Below are 17,100 nucleotides of genomic sequence, written 5' to 3'. Positions count from 1 at the left end.
TATTGTCCCTTTGAACGCCTGACTCTGCCCATTGTCTTAGAGTGTGGGCCGTCACAGTGATCCTCAGAGGCTTTGAGAAACTCTTCCCGTGATTTCTCTTGTAGAGCTCCGTGCCTCTGACCAAATCTAGGCAGCAGGGAGATGGAGCAGTTTGTGCTGCTGTGGCACGGTTTCGAGCACCCGAGTTTGATTCTAGTCCCCGCTCAGTATGCAGTGATTCCGCATTCTCTGCCTTATCTCTGAAATCTCTGATTTCCTCCCACACCCCGGAGAGCTGCTTTGTTCACTACCTGGTAGAGTAAGATCATGGCACAGAGGATCTGAAGAAGAGCAGATGATTAGCGTGAGTGAGTCAGTTGCAACAGCGGAGGAGGGGGTGGAATTAGGGGAAAGATGTAGGGACCAATGTAATTATACATATATCTGCCTAGTGTTAGGGCATGGGGCTTTCAGTGCCTTGTTTTAGCAGATAATACAAACACTGTAGTGTTTCTTAGCGGCATGCTCCAAGTAAAACTAAACATGGTCTATTGGACCAGATTCGGGTTGGGCACCCAGCTCCAATGACCCGGGCTTGATCCTGACCGTGACTGTTGCTACGTGGAGCCTGTGATCGCGTGGCTGCTCCCCGAGGGCTTCGATCTCCTCCCACGTTCCCGACGTGTGTGGTTCAGTGGGGGAACCGAGGCCTGGAAATTCCCCGAACTGTGTAACTAAGCACCAGAACCTGTGGAGAGCGGATCGCAGGGTTAGTTAATGGGAGAATCGGCTTGTTGCGAAAGCTGACAGAATTAACGGGCCGGATGACATCATTGCCAGGAAATGTCAAAGGAGACACTTCTAGTGATATGGCTGTTTCTGAGCTGCTCACAAACCTGCAATGTGACCTTCCTCCACCTTATATTCTGTGACCTTGCAGCAATTGAGGCTTATAATTGTTCTATACAGTGGCACTAGATAGATTCATCTCCAAAGACTATGGATCTTGGACAAAAGGTCTAAAATTATCAGTGGGTCTATTATTTAGACCTGACTTAAGATTGGGTATATCTGCTAAGGTGCCCTGATACTTTGGATCTTTCATGGTGCCACTACCAACTTTACTGACATTCAAAGTTGTAAAATTATGATTGGATTACTTCTTGGAAGGTTTCATCAAACGTGCTCACTCTGTTGATGGATGGACAAAGTAACAGGCCTCAGGTATTCAGCTGTAAACTTTCACCTGGAGTGAAAAATCTGTGAAGACAGAAATACTCATGCACATTAACAACTGTGCTTGGAATTACTGACCTGTAGTACTTTGGACACTACTTATTCATATTTACATCTATTAGTTTACAAATGCAGTATTGTGCCAAGGCCTAATGTGGAGTGGAGAGCGAGTTTGTAAATCTGGTGGGAGCAAAGGAAGTTGGGAATGGTGAGGATGGAGCACCACAGGAAGGGGTGTGGGACTGGAGGTAGAGAAGGAATGCCAGGGGTGGGGGTGGCACTGGTGACACACCCAGCCCTGGGACACCAGGCAAGGTCAATTGATTCCAAACAATTGGTTTATTGATCATTACAGAACATCTCCGGTGCATCCCACTCCTTCCCCTCTACCTGTCTCTTTCCCCAACCATGATTCCCCTTTCCCTGCCCCCTTCTCTCAGCCCACAATAGAGACCCATATCAGAATCAGGTTTATCATCACTCACTTATGTCAGGAAATTTGTTTTTTCTTTGCGGCAGCAGTACAGTGCAACGCATAAAATTACTACGGCACTGTGTGCAACGTAATGCACTGTAAGATTTCACTGCTAATGTAATAGTTTCTCTGTAGCAGCAATGTTTGGGTTAAGACTAGAGATTACAGGGGCTTTGGAATGTGTGCCATCCAATGAGAGGTGTGTTGTTTTTTCTTGTGGGTCTGAGAAAAGAGATTTTGCGGTTTTTTGTCGGGGAGAGATGAAGAGAGAAAACGCGAATGGGGAGAGTTAGTAAGACCACCGGACGGAGTGGACTTGGAGAGAGGTTCCGAGAGTTGGCTACGCTCAGAGGAGGTCGACGGGGAATGAATGGATGGAACCATGAGCTCCAACATTTCATGTTAGACGGTTTCATGAGAATCGGCCCTTTTCCTTTTTTGTTTCTTTACTAACCATACAGTCAAATTAAGAATTATAAAGCTCAATTGTTTAATTGCATATTGTGTAGCGTTTGTTATTCTGTGGCACTGATTTGTAACAAGGGAACACATCATGCAGCATCCACCCAAAGAAGATTTCTTAAGTTTGGCTGGGCCGGTGGTTAACCCCTAGGGTTACATGTGCAGAGGTCTTAAGTGTCCTAGCAATGTACCTTGCTTTGCGCCATACTCTAGCTTAGATTCCGCGGGTGCTGGAAATCCGGCGTAGCACAAACAAAATGCTGGAGCAACTCAGCATCTGTGAAGAGGAATAGACAGTCGACATTTCCGGCCAAGACCCTTCCTCAGGACTCGGTGTAGGTAAATAATAAGGTGCAGAATCATAATGTGAGTTGTGAGGTCGAGAGTCCAAATCATCATACTAGGGAAGTAGTTAATAGTCTTTCAATAGTGGGGTAGAAGCTGTCTTGGAGCCTGGTGGTACATGCTCCCAAGTTTCTGTATCTTCTCAGATACAGTCGTCACATTTAGGGGATAATTAGGCAGCCAGTTATGGGCTTGATGTAAGCAAATGGGATCAGAGTCAGTGGCAACATAATCAGCATGGATATCGTGGGCAGTAGTTCCCACTTCTATGCAACTGGATAATTCTGTTTAAGTGGCTGAGCAGAGCTCTGGTACATTAGCGAACATAGTTCGGACTATGAATTTGGCTTCACCAGGGAAGCGTTCTTCAGAGAACAGGGAGAAATTAATTTACCTTGTATTGACCTACTTACCTTTAATTACCATTTCTCTATTCTGGTTGTCTCTGCCAACATTTGAGATATCTGCACAACAGTCTATTTTTAGAGTTATTGTAAAATACAGCACAGAAACAGGCCCTTCGGCCCACCTAGTCTGTGCTAAGCCATTTAAGCTGCTTACTCCCATCAACCTGCACCAGGACCACAGCCCTCCATACCCCTACCATCCATGTACCTATCTAAACTTTGCTTTAACATTGAAATTGAGCTTGCATGCACCGGCAGCTCATTCCACAGCTTCATAACCCTCTGAGTGAAGAGGTTTTCCCTCATGTTCACCTTAAAATTTTCACCTTTCACCCTTGTTTCACCTTTCACCCTTAATCCATGACCTCTGGTTGTAGTCCCACCCAGCCTCAGTGGAAAAAGCCAGCTTGCATTCCATAGGAAGAAATAAATAAACTTTGTGGTAGTCAACTTAAGGGGTTAAATTGAATGCTTGTAAAAGCCCTAACGTTCTGAACATTATTCATCCTATCACCTTAATATTTACATACCATTTCAACCATAGTAACAAAAGTGGAAAGATTTGGTCATCTTAAAGGCAGTTTGCATATGTTTCAGGTAGGATAAATGATGTATACATCTCTTCTATCAAACTGATGTATATACAGAGTTCATTTTTCTCTTCAGGAAAGAGTTCATTTGAATTGAAGCTTTCTGTTAAAATATTAAAGAACAGCAGTGGTAGATAATTAAATGGTAATCTGTGTTAAAGCAGCTCATGTCATATAAAATTAATGTATGCGTCCAGCAATCCCGAAGCAGAGCCACATTTTGAAGGAGAGCAGGTCAGAACAGTTAATGCAGTGTTGTAACCCAATGTACAATCTGCATAAACACCAGAGATTCCGCAGTTGCTGGAAATCTAGAGCAACACACAAAAAGTGCTGGAGGAGCTCAGCACTGCAGGCGACATCATGGAGAGGAACGAAGAGTCAGAGTTTCAGGCTGTGACTCTTCATCAGAACTCTGTACAATTCTAGCTGAACGTACAATCTACATTCAGCTCAAACCTGCTCCCCCTAGAATTCATAGTATTGAACATTTATACTCTACCTTCAGATAGAACATTGCTGTTATTCATTTCCTAGGCACTTATTTTTGATTGATTGATTGAGATACAGCACAGAATAGGTCCTTCTGGCCCTTCAAGCCACACTGCCCAGCAAGCCCCCAATTTAACCCGCACCTCATCACGGGAATATTTACATTGACCAATTAACCTACCAACCAGTACGTCTTTGGACTGTGGAAGGAAGAAACCTACCGTTTATGGGGGGAATGTACAAACTCCTAAAAGGCAGCAGCAGGAATTGAACCCCGGTCGCTGGTACTGTAAAGCGTTGTGCTAACCACTATGCTACCATTCCACCTATTATATATTGCATTGTACTGCTGCCACAAAGTCAACAATTTTCATGACATATGCCAGTGATATTGAACCGCGTTCTGAAATGCTTGTTTCAAAAACAATTTAATCTCATTCTAGACAAGGCAAAGACCACTTATCATCTGGATTTCAAGCAAAAATAATTTTTGATTCTAATCTCGCTAATAAGACAATGTGTACTGAAACTATAAAAGGAATCTTTCCCAGATGTCATTCTAACCCTACATTGGGATTCACTATATAAATCAGTCGGTGCTAAATGTTTCTGTTGAAATTATTGATGCTTCAATCTAATGAGTGACATGTATGCACAATAACAATTACATTAAGCATGTGAAGTGAGTCCCATGTTGCCCTTCCACCATGTGTTACAATTTTCATCATTTATTAGGCTTCTAAAGAGACAAAAGAATACATTAGCCCTGTTCAACATTCTAGTATTTGCTTTGTTTCCCTGGGTTTTTTTTTTGAAAGAAAATTGTTGTTTGGAACAATGGAGCTATTGGGTAGCCAGCATTAGAAAATTCTATACAAGTAAAGTTTTAATAAAACTATTTTGGCTTGTCTGTAAGGTTTAGTTCATTATATTTCAAATCTATTCCAAATGTAAGAGATGTGATCATGGTTCCTGCTTCCTCCTCCTCGCACTATTGCTCTAACTCTGTCATGTTTCACTCATTAGTTGTTGCAATTTGCATTTGACAATTTGTGCCACCTAGAATATGATCCAGCCCACGCAAACTTCCCTGCCCTCCTATAGAGTATTGAGGTCATACAGTGCGAGCAGAAGGTCGTCGTCTTGCCGAGTTCACCAACCATTTTTACTGATACAGTATTAATCACAACCACCCGCCCCCACCCCAGCGTTCTACCTGCTCTGCAGATTCTACCACACGCCTACGAGTGAGGAGTAATTTACAGAGACCTGTGGACCTAATGACCCACATGCCTTTGGGATGTAAGAGTGAATCCACACAGCCACGAAGAGAACATGCAAACTCCACACAGCCAGAACCCACGGCTAGGATTGAGCCAGGGTCTCTGGCACTGTGAAATTGCAACTCTACTATCTGTACGAAAGTACCACCCAAATCTTGCTTCTTTCTGAAGGGGTCATTCTGGTTTACCCTCCCATCATGCCTACGTCTTGTTGTCCTGCAATAGCAATTTCAAAAAGGCTAACTTTTTCAAACTTCTTGCACTTAGTAAGAACTGGAATTCGATTGTAAGCAAGGTAGGAGAGCAGAAACCTGATTGGCTGAGGACTTGACCAATCAGGAGGGGCAGATGACAGGGGTATAGATACCACTGGACTGGACGTGCGCAGGCATCATCCCTGAAGAAAATAGCAAAGTTTGTCATCGAAACATCGGTTAAAATCAATACACGTACCTGGCTAGAAGCCCGAGAAGAGTTTATTTGTCATATACGCTGGGAAAGTAGGAGATCCATTTTCAGTAATAATAGTTGTTTTGTTTTGAAGTAACTTCTGTGGATTTGGATTTGGATAAAGGTAGTGATGCTATTGGCTGGGACCACTGAAGTTTACAGAGTGCCTTTACACTGCTCAGGCTGTGGAATAAGTCTTCCGCTAAAGATTCTTTAAGTCATTAGCCTCTGTGCTATCTAACAGCAGTGTTTGCACTGAGGAGTCAAAATGTCTTACTTATGCTTCAGCCAAATACTTTAACAATGTTTGAAAATGCACAAATAATTGACAAATATCCAGTTGTGGACAGACATCATAGAATGAATGAATTGTTATAGCACAGGGACAAGCAGTCCCCAGTTATTACCCTCAACCATCAGGCTCCTAAACCATAGCCAAGATGGTCGCTCTCGTCAGCTTGGATCTGATTCCACAACCTACAGACTCACTTTCAAGGACTCTGCCATTCACATTCTCAATATTATTTGTTTATACAGTATTTTTTGCACCGTTTCTCTTCTTTTGCATGCTGGTTGTTTTTCAGTCTGTATAGTTCTTAATCAATTCTGTTGTACGTTTATTTTCCTGTAAATTCCAGCAAGGAAATGATCTCAAGGTAGTATGCGTGACCTACCGCGTATGTAGTTTGATAATAAATTTGACTTAGTGGAGGAGTCCTGTCAGTTTGATTCCACAAAGCCGTGACAATAATTCTCCCCCTACAGCCAAGTTCAACTGGTTTTGCAGATACTGGGGGCAGTGGAAACTGAATCAAAGGCAAGAGTTCAAGCTACACTGAACTTCAGAGCCGCTCTGAGCAACTTCACCTTGCATCCATTTTACATTCATTGATGCAGATTATATGTGTTCCCAGCTGTTAGATACGTGGGCTATGACCAAGGAAAAAGTGGTTGGAATGACTTTTGTGCGAGGGTGATTATTAGGTGCGTCAAAAATCAAACATTATCGTCAAAAATTCACAAAAATAGTGAAAAGGAAACTGCTAATATTTACAAAAAGTTACCTTCCAGAAAACACAATACTAACTCCATACCATTCTGTCTAATGTGAATCCCTGGCAGGTCTGATCTCTCTCTTTCTCCTACTGAGGTTGAAGAGCCCTATTTATTAGGCACCAGGACATACCATCTTTAATTATCCACAAAGTTAACTTGAGACTACACATGAATTAGAATATGATGCACCCCACAATGTAGCTGTAATCATGTTACAAAATAAACAGAAGTATCTGCTGGAAAAAGGGGCTGAAAAATGGTGGAAGGAATTTAAAGCAGACAAGTGCAAGGTTTTGCACTTCGGTAAGACCAACCAGGATAGGTCTTACGCAGTGAACAGTGGGGCACTGAGGAATGTGGTAGAACAAAGGGGTCTGGGAGTACCGGTACATAATTCATTGAAAGTGGCATCATTGGTAGATAGGGTCGTAAGGAAAGCTTTTGGCACATTGGCCTTCATAAATCAATGTATTGAGTACAGAACATGGACTATTAGGTTGAAGTTATATGAGACATTGGCGGGGCCTAATTTGGAGTATTGCATGCGGTTCTCATCACCTACCTACAGGAAAGATGTAAACAAGTTTGAAAGAGTGCAAAGACAATTTACAAGTATGTTGCTGCGTCTGCCGGACCTGAGTTATAAGGAAAGATTGAATACGTGGGGACTATGTCCTTTAGAACTGTAGAAGACTGAGATGAGATGCGATAGAGGTATGCAAAAGCATGAGGGGTATAGGGTATAGATAGGGTAAATGCAAGCAGGGTTTTTCCACTGAGGTTCAGTGGGCCAACAACCAGAGGACATAGGTTAAGGGTGAAAAGTGAGAAGTTTAAGGGGAACATGAGGGGAACTTCCTCACTCAGAGAGTCGTGAGAGTGTGGAACGAGCTGCCAGTACAAGTGGTCCATGTGAGCTTAGTTTCGACATTTAAGTGACGTTTGAATAGGTTTATGGATGATATGGATACAAGGGGGTATGCAGGTCGATGGGAGTAGGCAATTTATATTGGTTCAGCATGGGCTAGATGGGCCAGAGGGCCTGTTTCTGTTCCGTTCTTTTCAATGACTCTATCTACCTTAAATTCAGTATACAAACAACATATACACATCCCTTTTAATAAAGAAATGGAATATTCTGCTGTTTGTGGTGGGAAAGGCACCATAGAGCCAACACAAGTGCATCAGCTTGGGTCAGGACCCATTATGAGAATATAACCGGGGAAGACAATGATGTGCATACGCTCAGCACAGTGACAACAGGATGACAAGGCAATGTTTGTGTATATATGTGTGTGTGAGTGTGTAAGGAGTGCATTTACCAAGTGTTCTTTGTCACACCAGCTCCATGAACCAAAGAGAATGGTGTTCCTCAATATACCCTATCCAGACCATTCATGGTCCAATGTACCAACATCAAACCTCCTCTTACTTTTCTATTATGGAGAAAATGTCCCAGTATCTCCGGTCCAACCTTGTATATGAAATCCCTCCACCCTGGAACTATTCCAGTAAATCTTCCCTGCACTGTCTCTGAGACCTTGACATTGGCTCCATAATTTTATTTTGACAGCTTAATTCAATGAATTAGCCAGTTACATCTGTATCTTTATGACATTAATGTAAAATTTCTGCTTTGTGTTATTTGCTAACAAAGATAATCTTGCAGAAATGACACCATTCCTCTCTCTCCATGCAAAAATAAATCTGCCATGCAATCTGATTTAAAGTTTTAATCGTACACAAATATGGGATTCTGAAATGGGATATTAATCTAAAAGGGTCAAAGTGGCTGGTTCACTGATAGAGTGTATTTCACTATATTTAATGGGTCTCTCTCTCTTTTGATGATTTTGGAGGATGTTACCGAAGTTTTCTGTTTTTATTGATTTGGAGTATGGACTAAGGACTTTTTTCTCAATCTTATAGTTTATATATTCTGTGTTTTCACCCGTTCTTTCTCATTTGTTTTGTGCAGAGAGAGGGGGATTTTGGAGGTCAATGTACTTGTTGCGTGTTTGTGTGGAGGAGGGGGTTTTGGGGGCAGGTGGTTGCTGTTCTTTTTTTGTGCAATGGGGGTGGGTTTGCTGTTTCTCTCTGAACTGACTTCCATGGGTCTTCTTTGTTTTGTGGCTGTCTGGAGAAGGCGAGTCTCAGAGTTGTATACTGCATACATACTTCGATAATAAATGAACCTCTAATGACATTGAGAAATGCTGTGCATCAATGAACTCAAAATGCCAAATCTGTTAAATACTAAAACAATTCAAGCCAATGACCTTTATCATAAAACTCCATCTGAGAATTGAAGTACATTGTACTAGGGTTTTGAACATTTCGTAGTTAATAGGAAATGAAGTTGGGGCCGACGATGCCAAGGAGCAATATTTAACTGGATTAGAGTTTGTTACAATGACATTTGAAATTTGTACACTCAAACATGGGTAGGTTTTTAAACTAGGGTGTTGCATAATGAAGTGTTTATTAAACTGTTTACAGATTTTTGACTCATTGAACATGTTGAATTAATGTACTGCATGAATGTGAAAGGAAGGTTGACTGCACAAAATAAAACTCAGTTGTAACAGAAGTGTTTTGTGGCTGAGGGGATTATTCAAATTGCATTTCATCTTCACAGCCATTTACATTATTCCTGACATGAACACATAAAACAGAGATGGATCTCCCTTGAAAAATCTGCATAATTATTAGATATGAGTGGTATCCAGGGTATTGCGATCAACAAGATGCAAAATATTCACATGTACTTTTCAAATACAAGTCAAATCTTTCTTCTAATCACTACCGAAAAGGAACTTAAACCAATTAATCCACTTCTGCTACAATAATAATTTGCTAATCCATGAATTAATCATAAAAGTAGCAGTCCATTGGTTTAATTGAAATCATTAATGTGCACATAAATCTGGGAGGGTGAACTGACTACCTACTATTAGATTGTGCTATGAACTGTATAGGAATACCCAACCAATAGAAAACTACAACTTTTATCTATGCATACAAATACTGCTTAAACTTCACAAACAATTCTAGGGAAATAGGCATCCGTTAGTCTCAAGGGACCTTGGAAGGTTTCCAGGGTGCAGGCCTGGGCAGGGTTGTATGGGAGACCGGCAGTTGCCCAAGCTGCAAGTCTCCCCTCTCCACGCCACCGATGTTGTCCAAGGGAAGGGCAAGGACACCGATGCAGCTTGGCACGCTGTGTGTATGTCTTGCTCAAGGACACAAGGACACACGCTGCCTTAGCTGGGGCTTGAACTAGCGACCTTCAGATCACTAGACCAATGCCTTAACCACTTGGTCACGCGCCAACACAGGGAAAGAATAGTATAATAGTATGCTCCAGCTTCAGAAACAGTTACTTACTGCCTATTACGCCACAGCATTTAGGGCAGCAACAAAGCTCCTCTATCCCTGTCTTCCTTCATTGTGCCAATAGCTTCCTCTCGGTTTCACCACTGTCAGTCATGCAAATCCCAGGTGGAGACTCAGGAACACTATCGCACACAGATTTAGTATTCTTCATTGCCAGTGGACCACTTTTAGTCTGGCCTATTTGGCATGGGTGACCCTACCAATAATCAAGGCACGAGGCCCTGGCACCAGCCAACATAACTCCCCAGGTCTGTGAAGCACCCAAGCCCTAAGACAAGGTGCTGGTCCTCTTGGAGATTCAGGAATGGTTATTATCCCTCAACCATCAGGCTCTAGAAGCAGAGGGGATAACTTCACTTGTACCTTCACTGAACTGTTCCCACAACCTGTGGACTCACTTTTAAGGACTCTTCATCTCACGTTCTCTATTTATTGCATTTTTTTTTTTGCTTTTTATATTTGCATAGCTTGTTGTTTTTTGCATGCTGGTTGTCCGCCCTCTTGGGTCATTCTTTCATTGATTCCGTTCTGGTTATTGGATTTACCGAGCATACCCGCAAGAAAATGAATCTCGGGGTTGTATATGGTGACATTGGTTCAATTTAATATCAGAGAATGTATGCAGAATGCAACTTGAAATCCTTAATCTTTGCAGACATCCACGAAAGAGAAAAGAAAAACCCTAAAAGAATGAACGACAGAAAACATTAAAGCCCCCACATCCCCCTCCCTCCTCCCACACACTTAGAATTTTGGCCGGAAACGTCGACTATTTATTCCCATCCATAGATGCTGCCTGACCTGCTGAGCTTCTCCAGAGTATATTGTGTTTATTGCACCAGATTTCCAGACCTCTTGTGTTTCTAGTAGACTGTTGCTCCCGACTCCAGCACCTGCAGCATCTCTGGAAGGAGAAATGGAGTCAATGATTCAGGTCAGAATTTAAAGGTGTATCTCTGCTCAGTGTGAACATGAGGTCTAGCGCTAGTGATTCAGCCATAAGCACATCACATTATTAAGCACATGAATTTTATTAATAGTAACTCAGAAGGTTAAATCCTACTTCTGTAACTGGCAACGGAACACAACTTTTATATATCATTTAACTACATAAACCCTTTGACTCAAAGCAAGTAAGTTTATTCCCAAACAATTGTCGTTCTGAATAAATTGCAGTTACTCAGCTGTCACACTGGTTTATATCAAGGGCTTCCTTCAGTGAAAGTGTCTTTATTTGCAAGTGAACAGCGAAGATAAGCCATGCTAAGTCTGTTTTCTTTCCCCTGTTTCATCAGGTGTGACCGCACGAGACAACATGGGTAAGCAAAATAGCAAACTACGTCCTGAGGTCCTTCAGGATCTTCGAGAGAACACCGAGTTTACTGACCACGAGCTCCAGGAGTGGTACAAAGGCTTCCTGAAAGACTGCCCGAGTGGAAATCTGACTGTTGAAGAATTTAAGAAAATATATGCAAACTTCTTCCCTTATGGGGACGCCTCCAAGTTTGCTGAGCACGTGTTCCGCACTTTTGACACCAATGCCGACGGAACGATTGACTTCCGAGAATTTATTATTGCACTGAGTGTCACCTCTCGAGGCAAGCTGGAGCAGAAACTGAAGTGGGCATTCAGCATGTATGACCTGGATGGGAATGGGTACATCAGTCGGGATGAAATGCTGGAGATTGTCCAGGTAAGGTCGCAGCTGCTCCTGTTCAACACAGGGAATTTCAGGGATGCGGGTAGTGCAAAATGTAGCTCGTTTTATAGATGGCCGATCGAAGGCAAAGGTTTGGTCTCTTCCAGTTTGTTCCTTCCCATATTTTGCATGTCAGCCTCTTGCATGATCCAAATTTTACAGCTCTTGGGGAAAGAGAAAGCTTTTAATGCTTGGTCTTCTTATTAAATATGCATTGAAGTGTGGGCATGTCGCTGGTTTGTAAATCATCCCTTGTGAAAGTCCTATCCTCTGCTTCATTGTAATATTTTAATCCTTGCATTTCAAGTGGATCCTACCTTTTGTTGGTGATGGTCTGATTCCTCCCTTTGTCTCCTGGGCACATTGGAGTCTGTTTTCATTCAGGCACTTCACAAATGCCTCGTCACAAAAGAGCGTTGAAGAGTGGATTGAATTGCTGCCTTTGAAGTTATTTTTGATGCTGTGTGGACAAGTGCGCGCACACACTCACACACACGCTAATTTGAATGCATCTTTTAAAACTTTTATGCATACCCACTTGTGCCACCCAGAAACAATGGTGATCTCTCTCTACGTGTTAATTACCGAGCTAAAGAAAACCCCATTTTCTGTTCCTCAGTAATCTCCTTCAGTCGCACTGTCAAAGCACGTGTTGACATGAAGATGAAGTAGTCATGATATCATTGAATTATTAAGATACAAGGTGGTAAAGGCCCTTCTCTCGCTTCAAACTATACAGCTCCACAATCCCGATTTAACCCTTACCTAATCACGGGACAATTTGCAACGTCCGATTAACCTATCCAATATGTCTTTGGACTGTGGGAGGAAACCGGAGGACGCAATACCCACACAGTCCACGAGGAGGATATGCAGAGGTTCCTTACCCAGGACTCCGGGATTAAACTTCAAACTCCAAAACCCCAAGTTGTAATGGCACCACGCTAACCGATACACTACCGTGGCACCCACGCTCCACAGCAAACCACGCAAGGTTCTGCAGATGCTGTAAGCTAGGATTAGCACACACAAAGTGCTGGAGGAGCTTAGCAGGTCAGGCAGCATCCACGGAAAGGAACAAAGAGCTGAGATGGTCTTGGCCTGAAGCATCGACTCCATTCCTTTCTATAGATGCTGCCTGACCTGCTGAGTTCCTCCAGAAATTGGTTGAGAAATTAGAACACTGCATAGTATTTCCATGTTTTGAGTAAGTGTGTTGAGAACCCAGAATGAAAAGATGTACTATTGTTGGGATTCTTAAGAACTGTACAAAAAATATTCAATATTCAGTCTAGTCAGTGTTTTTGACTGTTAAGAATCTTTGAATTCAATAACTGTCAGGAGTAAATTGACTTATAGTTTTTCTGGCTCTGGAGTACTATGACATTGTTTTCTTCCACAGATATTTCTCCATCTCTGCAAAGACCGGGAAATAAATTGTACCTTAAATGCATATATTAGTCCATACGAGTAATAGAAAGCATTCCAAATATCTTTAAATACAAAGGTGTTTCCATTATGTAGTGTAGAAGCAGAAGAGAGCCTCCACTAGGAGGAGATGAATTATTCCAAAGCATCATGCGATCAGTGGAGTTAAATACGTAGAACACAACTACACAAGCCCTTTGACCAACAATGCTGTGTTGGCCTTTTAACTTACGTGAAGATCAATCTAACCCTTCCTTCTTACGTAGCCCTCCATTTTTCTATCATCCATGTGTCTATCTAAGAGTTTTTTAAATGCCCCGAATGCAGCTGCCTCTACCACCACCTGAGAGGTGTGTTCCATGGGTCCACCACTCTCTGTGTAAAGGACCTGAATCAGACACCCCTATACTTTCCTCCAGTCACCTTAAAATTATGGCCGTTGGTATTAGCCATTTCAGCCCTGGGAGAACGTCTCCAGCTATCCACTCGATCTATAGCTGTTATTATCTTCTAACAGGTCACCTCTCATCATCCTTCACTCCGAAGGGAAACACCTCAACTCGCTGAGCCTATCCTCATAAAACATGCTCTCTTATACAGGCAGCGTCCTGGTAGATCTCCTCTGCAGCCTCTCTAAAGCTATTCCATCCATCCTATAACAAACTGAAGTGAAAAGAGCACAATATTCTAAGTGTGGTCTAACTTTTACCTCAAGAACTCAGTCCTTGGCTAATGAAGTGGTGGTGAAATGACATTTGCCATTCATGTACTTTGTACATAAAACCCATAGTGAATTATGTAAACAAATAAACAATGCTTAATCAAACAATATTACGGTATTACTCAAATTTTATGGAAATATTAAATACACAGGATACTCAACCTCCTGAATCTTCCAGACGTTGAAACATTGCTTGTTCCCCTCATCTCTCAAATGCTTGTCAGTTACCACACGCACACCCCCCGCCAATTCTCCTGCCATCCACACCAGGGGTAGTTCATGGTAGCCAATCAAATATATACAGTACTGTGCAAAAGTCCTGGACACACATATCTAACTAGAGTGCCTAAAACATTTGCACAGTACTGTAGTAATTTTATATATGACACTTCACTGCCGCCGCAAAGAAATAACAAATTTCATGACATATGCAAGTGATAATAAACCTGACTCTGATATGGGTCTCTAATGTGGACTGAGAGTGGGAAGGGGACAGGGAGGAAAAGGGGGAAGAGAGAGGAAAGCACCAGAGAGACATTCCATAATGAGCAATGAACCAATTGTTTGGAATCAAACGACCTTACCTGGTGTCTCAGGGTCGAATGTGTCTGCAGCCACACCACACCCGCCCCTGGCACTCCTCTTCTACCTATGCCACACCCCTGCCGTGGCCCTGCACCCTCTCCATTCCTAACATCCTCTGCTCCCGCCAGATTTACAAACTCGCTCTCCGATCCACATTGGATATATGTGCCTAAGACTTTTGCACACAATACTGTATACTGTAAGTATCAAAGTATTTATACGTCTCCGCACACTACCCAGAAAACGAATCTCAGAGTATGGTGAAAATGTACGTACTTCCATAATAAATTTACTTTGAACTTTGAACCCAGCATGCAAAAGAAATCCGAGCATTGGGGGTTTGGTGGGGTGTGGGATGCAGAAAATTAACCCCATTAACCCCATTTTCACTGGATGAAAATATGAGCTCCTCACACTGACAGAGGTTGGGATAAACCTCAGGTCACTGGAGTTGTGAAACAGCAACCTTGTTTCTCAGTCACCTGGTGAATTAGAGCAAAATATGGCTATTTTTCTTGCAGTTTAACTTCCCAATGCTTGCTGATATTTTTAATAAAGTTGCCTCTGGGCCATGGCGGTGTGGTAATTAGCGTGACGCCATTACATGGGAGTTCAATTCCGATGGTGTCTATAATGAGTCTGCACATCCTCCCTGTGGAGTGCATGGGTTTCAAAAGTCGTAACAGTTAGTAGGTTAATGGTTGTTGTCCCTTTCCTCACCTTGTGGCACATCTTCTGCCGCTTCTTTAGCACTTTTTTGTGAGGCAGAGTTGCCAGCTCGATGCTCAACCCAGCACGGATGGAAAGCGTGCAAGGAGCCGGCCGGATTCGAACCCAGGACCTCTTGCCTCGAAGTCCGGTGTGGATGCCTCTCCGCCACTGGCTAGAGTAGGGTAATTGGTCGATGTAAATCGTCCTGTGATTAGGTTAGGGTTAAACCAGGGGTCTTTGAAGGTTGCTGGGCAGTGAGGCTTGAAGGGCCAGAAGGGGCTATTCGTTGTATCTCAACAAATAAAATAAATGAATAATAATCCTGATCCAACGCACCCCACCCACTAGCCTTGATTTCTGTAATTTTCAAACAATATTTTTGGTGGTATCAATTTGGCTGAAATAAAAGGCAGTAAGAATTAAATTTCCTTTTACCACATAACTAGTTGTGATTTTTGTAATGCAGTGCGTGTCTGTCTTAGAGACCAACAAAGGCCAAATAATTCATTGGATTTATCACGGCCTCCAGCAGCTTTGGAAAATGTAAGCTCTTGTTAATCTGTCCAAAATATCAGTGGAGCAAACAAGCATCAGGTTGGCGCATTTATCTCTCCTGATCAGCCCCTCAGTAATAATCTGTTTATTTGCTACCTGTCCAAGAAGACAGTGCATTTATTGAATGCTAAATGATGAGACTGCAAAGGAATTGGAGGGATTATTCAGTCCGACTGAATTAAAAATTGAAGACTCAGAATGAGATTTGTTATCACTATCTTACAGGACATGAAATTTGTGTGTGTTGCAGCAGTAATGTAAAGGCATAAAATTACTGTAAGTTTAAAAAATAGTGACAATATAAGAACAACGAGGGAGTGTTTATGCTCTGGAAATCTGATGACCGAGGGGAAGAAGCAGTTCCTGAATCATTGAGCGTGGGTGTTGTGTATTTAATATTTCAATAATAGTTGAGAAATCCTGGAAATATGTAGTTTGATTAAGCCCTCTTGTTCTTTTCAATAGTTAATTACGGGTTGGTTGAAAACAATACATCAATTGCATAAGCCATCACGCTACCACGTGATATGTGCACACCTCACTTAAAGTAAAGACAACATTACACCTGTATTTCTGGACTCCCATGTGTTCCTTTGAATTAATTTAATGTTTGCGTTACAAAGCTTAACAGTGAGTTTTCAGGTTCCTTGACCTCCTCCCCGATAACGGAATTGAGAAAAGTTCATGTCCTATGTTCCCTCTAAGCTGTGTGCGCACGCACACACGTTTTTCAACCAGCGCACAAAGGAAATTAATGTGCACACAAAAGGTTAGTTGCCTAAAATAATGCAGTAATTAACAATTATACTTATTGAAAATAATCTTTTAGCTAAATGTTTCTGTTAACTAGTTAGTCGGTTTTTCAAATGCCAGAATGCACGTCACTAATTTACGTCACCTCACCTGTCCTGTTCCGGTTTGTACAGCTGCATCACGGCGGCAGCCATCTTTGGCGGACAGTGTTCATATTGTAAAGTTTACAAAGATCTGTTTCAAATCCTGTAGGTAGCTTACTAATGTCTTAATTGAAAAAATATTGATTCACTATGTCGAATTAAAAAGAAGCAAAGGGCGTGAGGCGCAGAAGAACTGCAAATTTGTTTGAAGTTGAATGGCTTAACAAAATAGTAGAAACTGCTACACTGAAAACTCATGAGGTCATGAGCGTTCAGCTACAAGAAATATTTATGTATGATTCAGAAACTGGATTTATCTGTTTGTATTGTCGTG

At 42.1% G+C, this 17,100-nt stretch overlaps 1 protein-coding gene across 5 annotated transcripts in view; it reads left to right on the top strand.

Annotated features, from left to right (window-relative positions):
* Positions 1–17,100, top strand: part of LOC140719791 (hippocalcin-like protein 1) — a 153,081-nt gene that overhangs the window by 110,053 nt on the left and 25,928 nt on the right. For all 5 annotated transcript variants that reach the window (XM_073034663.1, XM_073034665.1, XM_073034662.1 and 2 more), the window contains one exon: positions 11,467–11,864. In XM_073034663.1, the coding sequence (XP_072890764.1) occupies positions 11,487–11,864 (378 nt within the window). In that variant the 5' untranslated portion in view covers positions 11,467–11,486. The remainder of the gene's footprint in view (positions 1–11,466; positions 11,865–17,100) is intronic.

The sequence above is a fragment of the Hemitrygon akajei genome, chromosome 32, assembly GCF_048418815.1.
Source record: "Hemitrygon akajei chromosome 32, sHemAka1.3, whole genome shotgun sequence".
NCBI classification, from domain to species: domain Eukaryota; kingdom Metazoa; phylum Chordata; class Chondrichthyes; order Myliobatiformes; family Dasyatidae; genus Hemitrygon; species Hemitrygon akajei.
The sequence above is the reverse complement of the archived record's forward strand: the minus strand, read 5'-3'. Positions and strand labels throughout refer to the sequence as shown.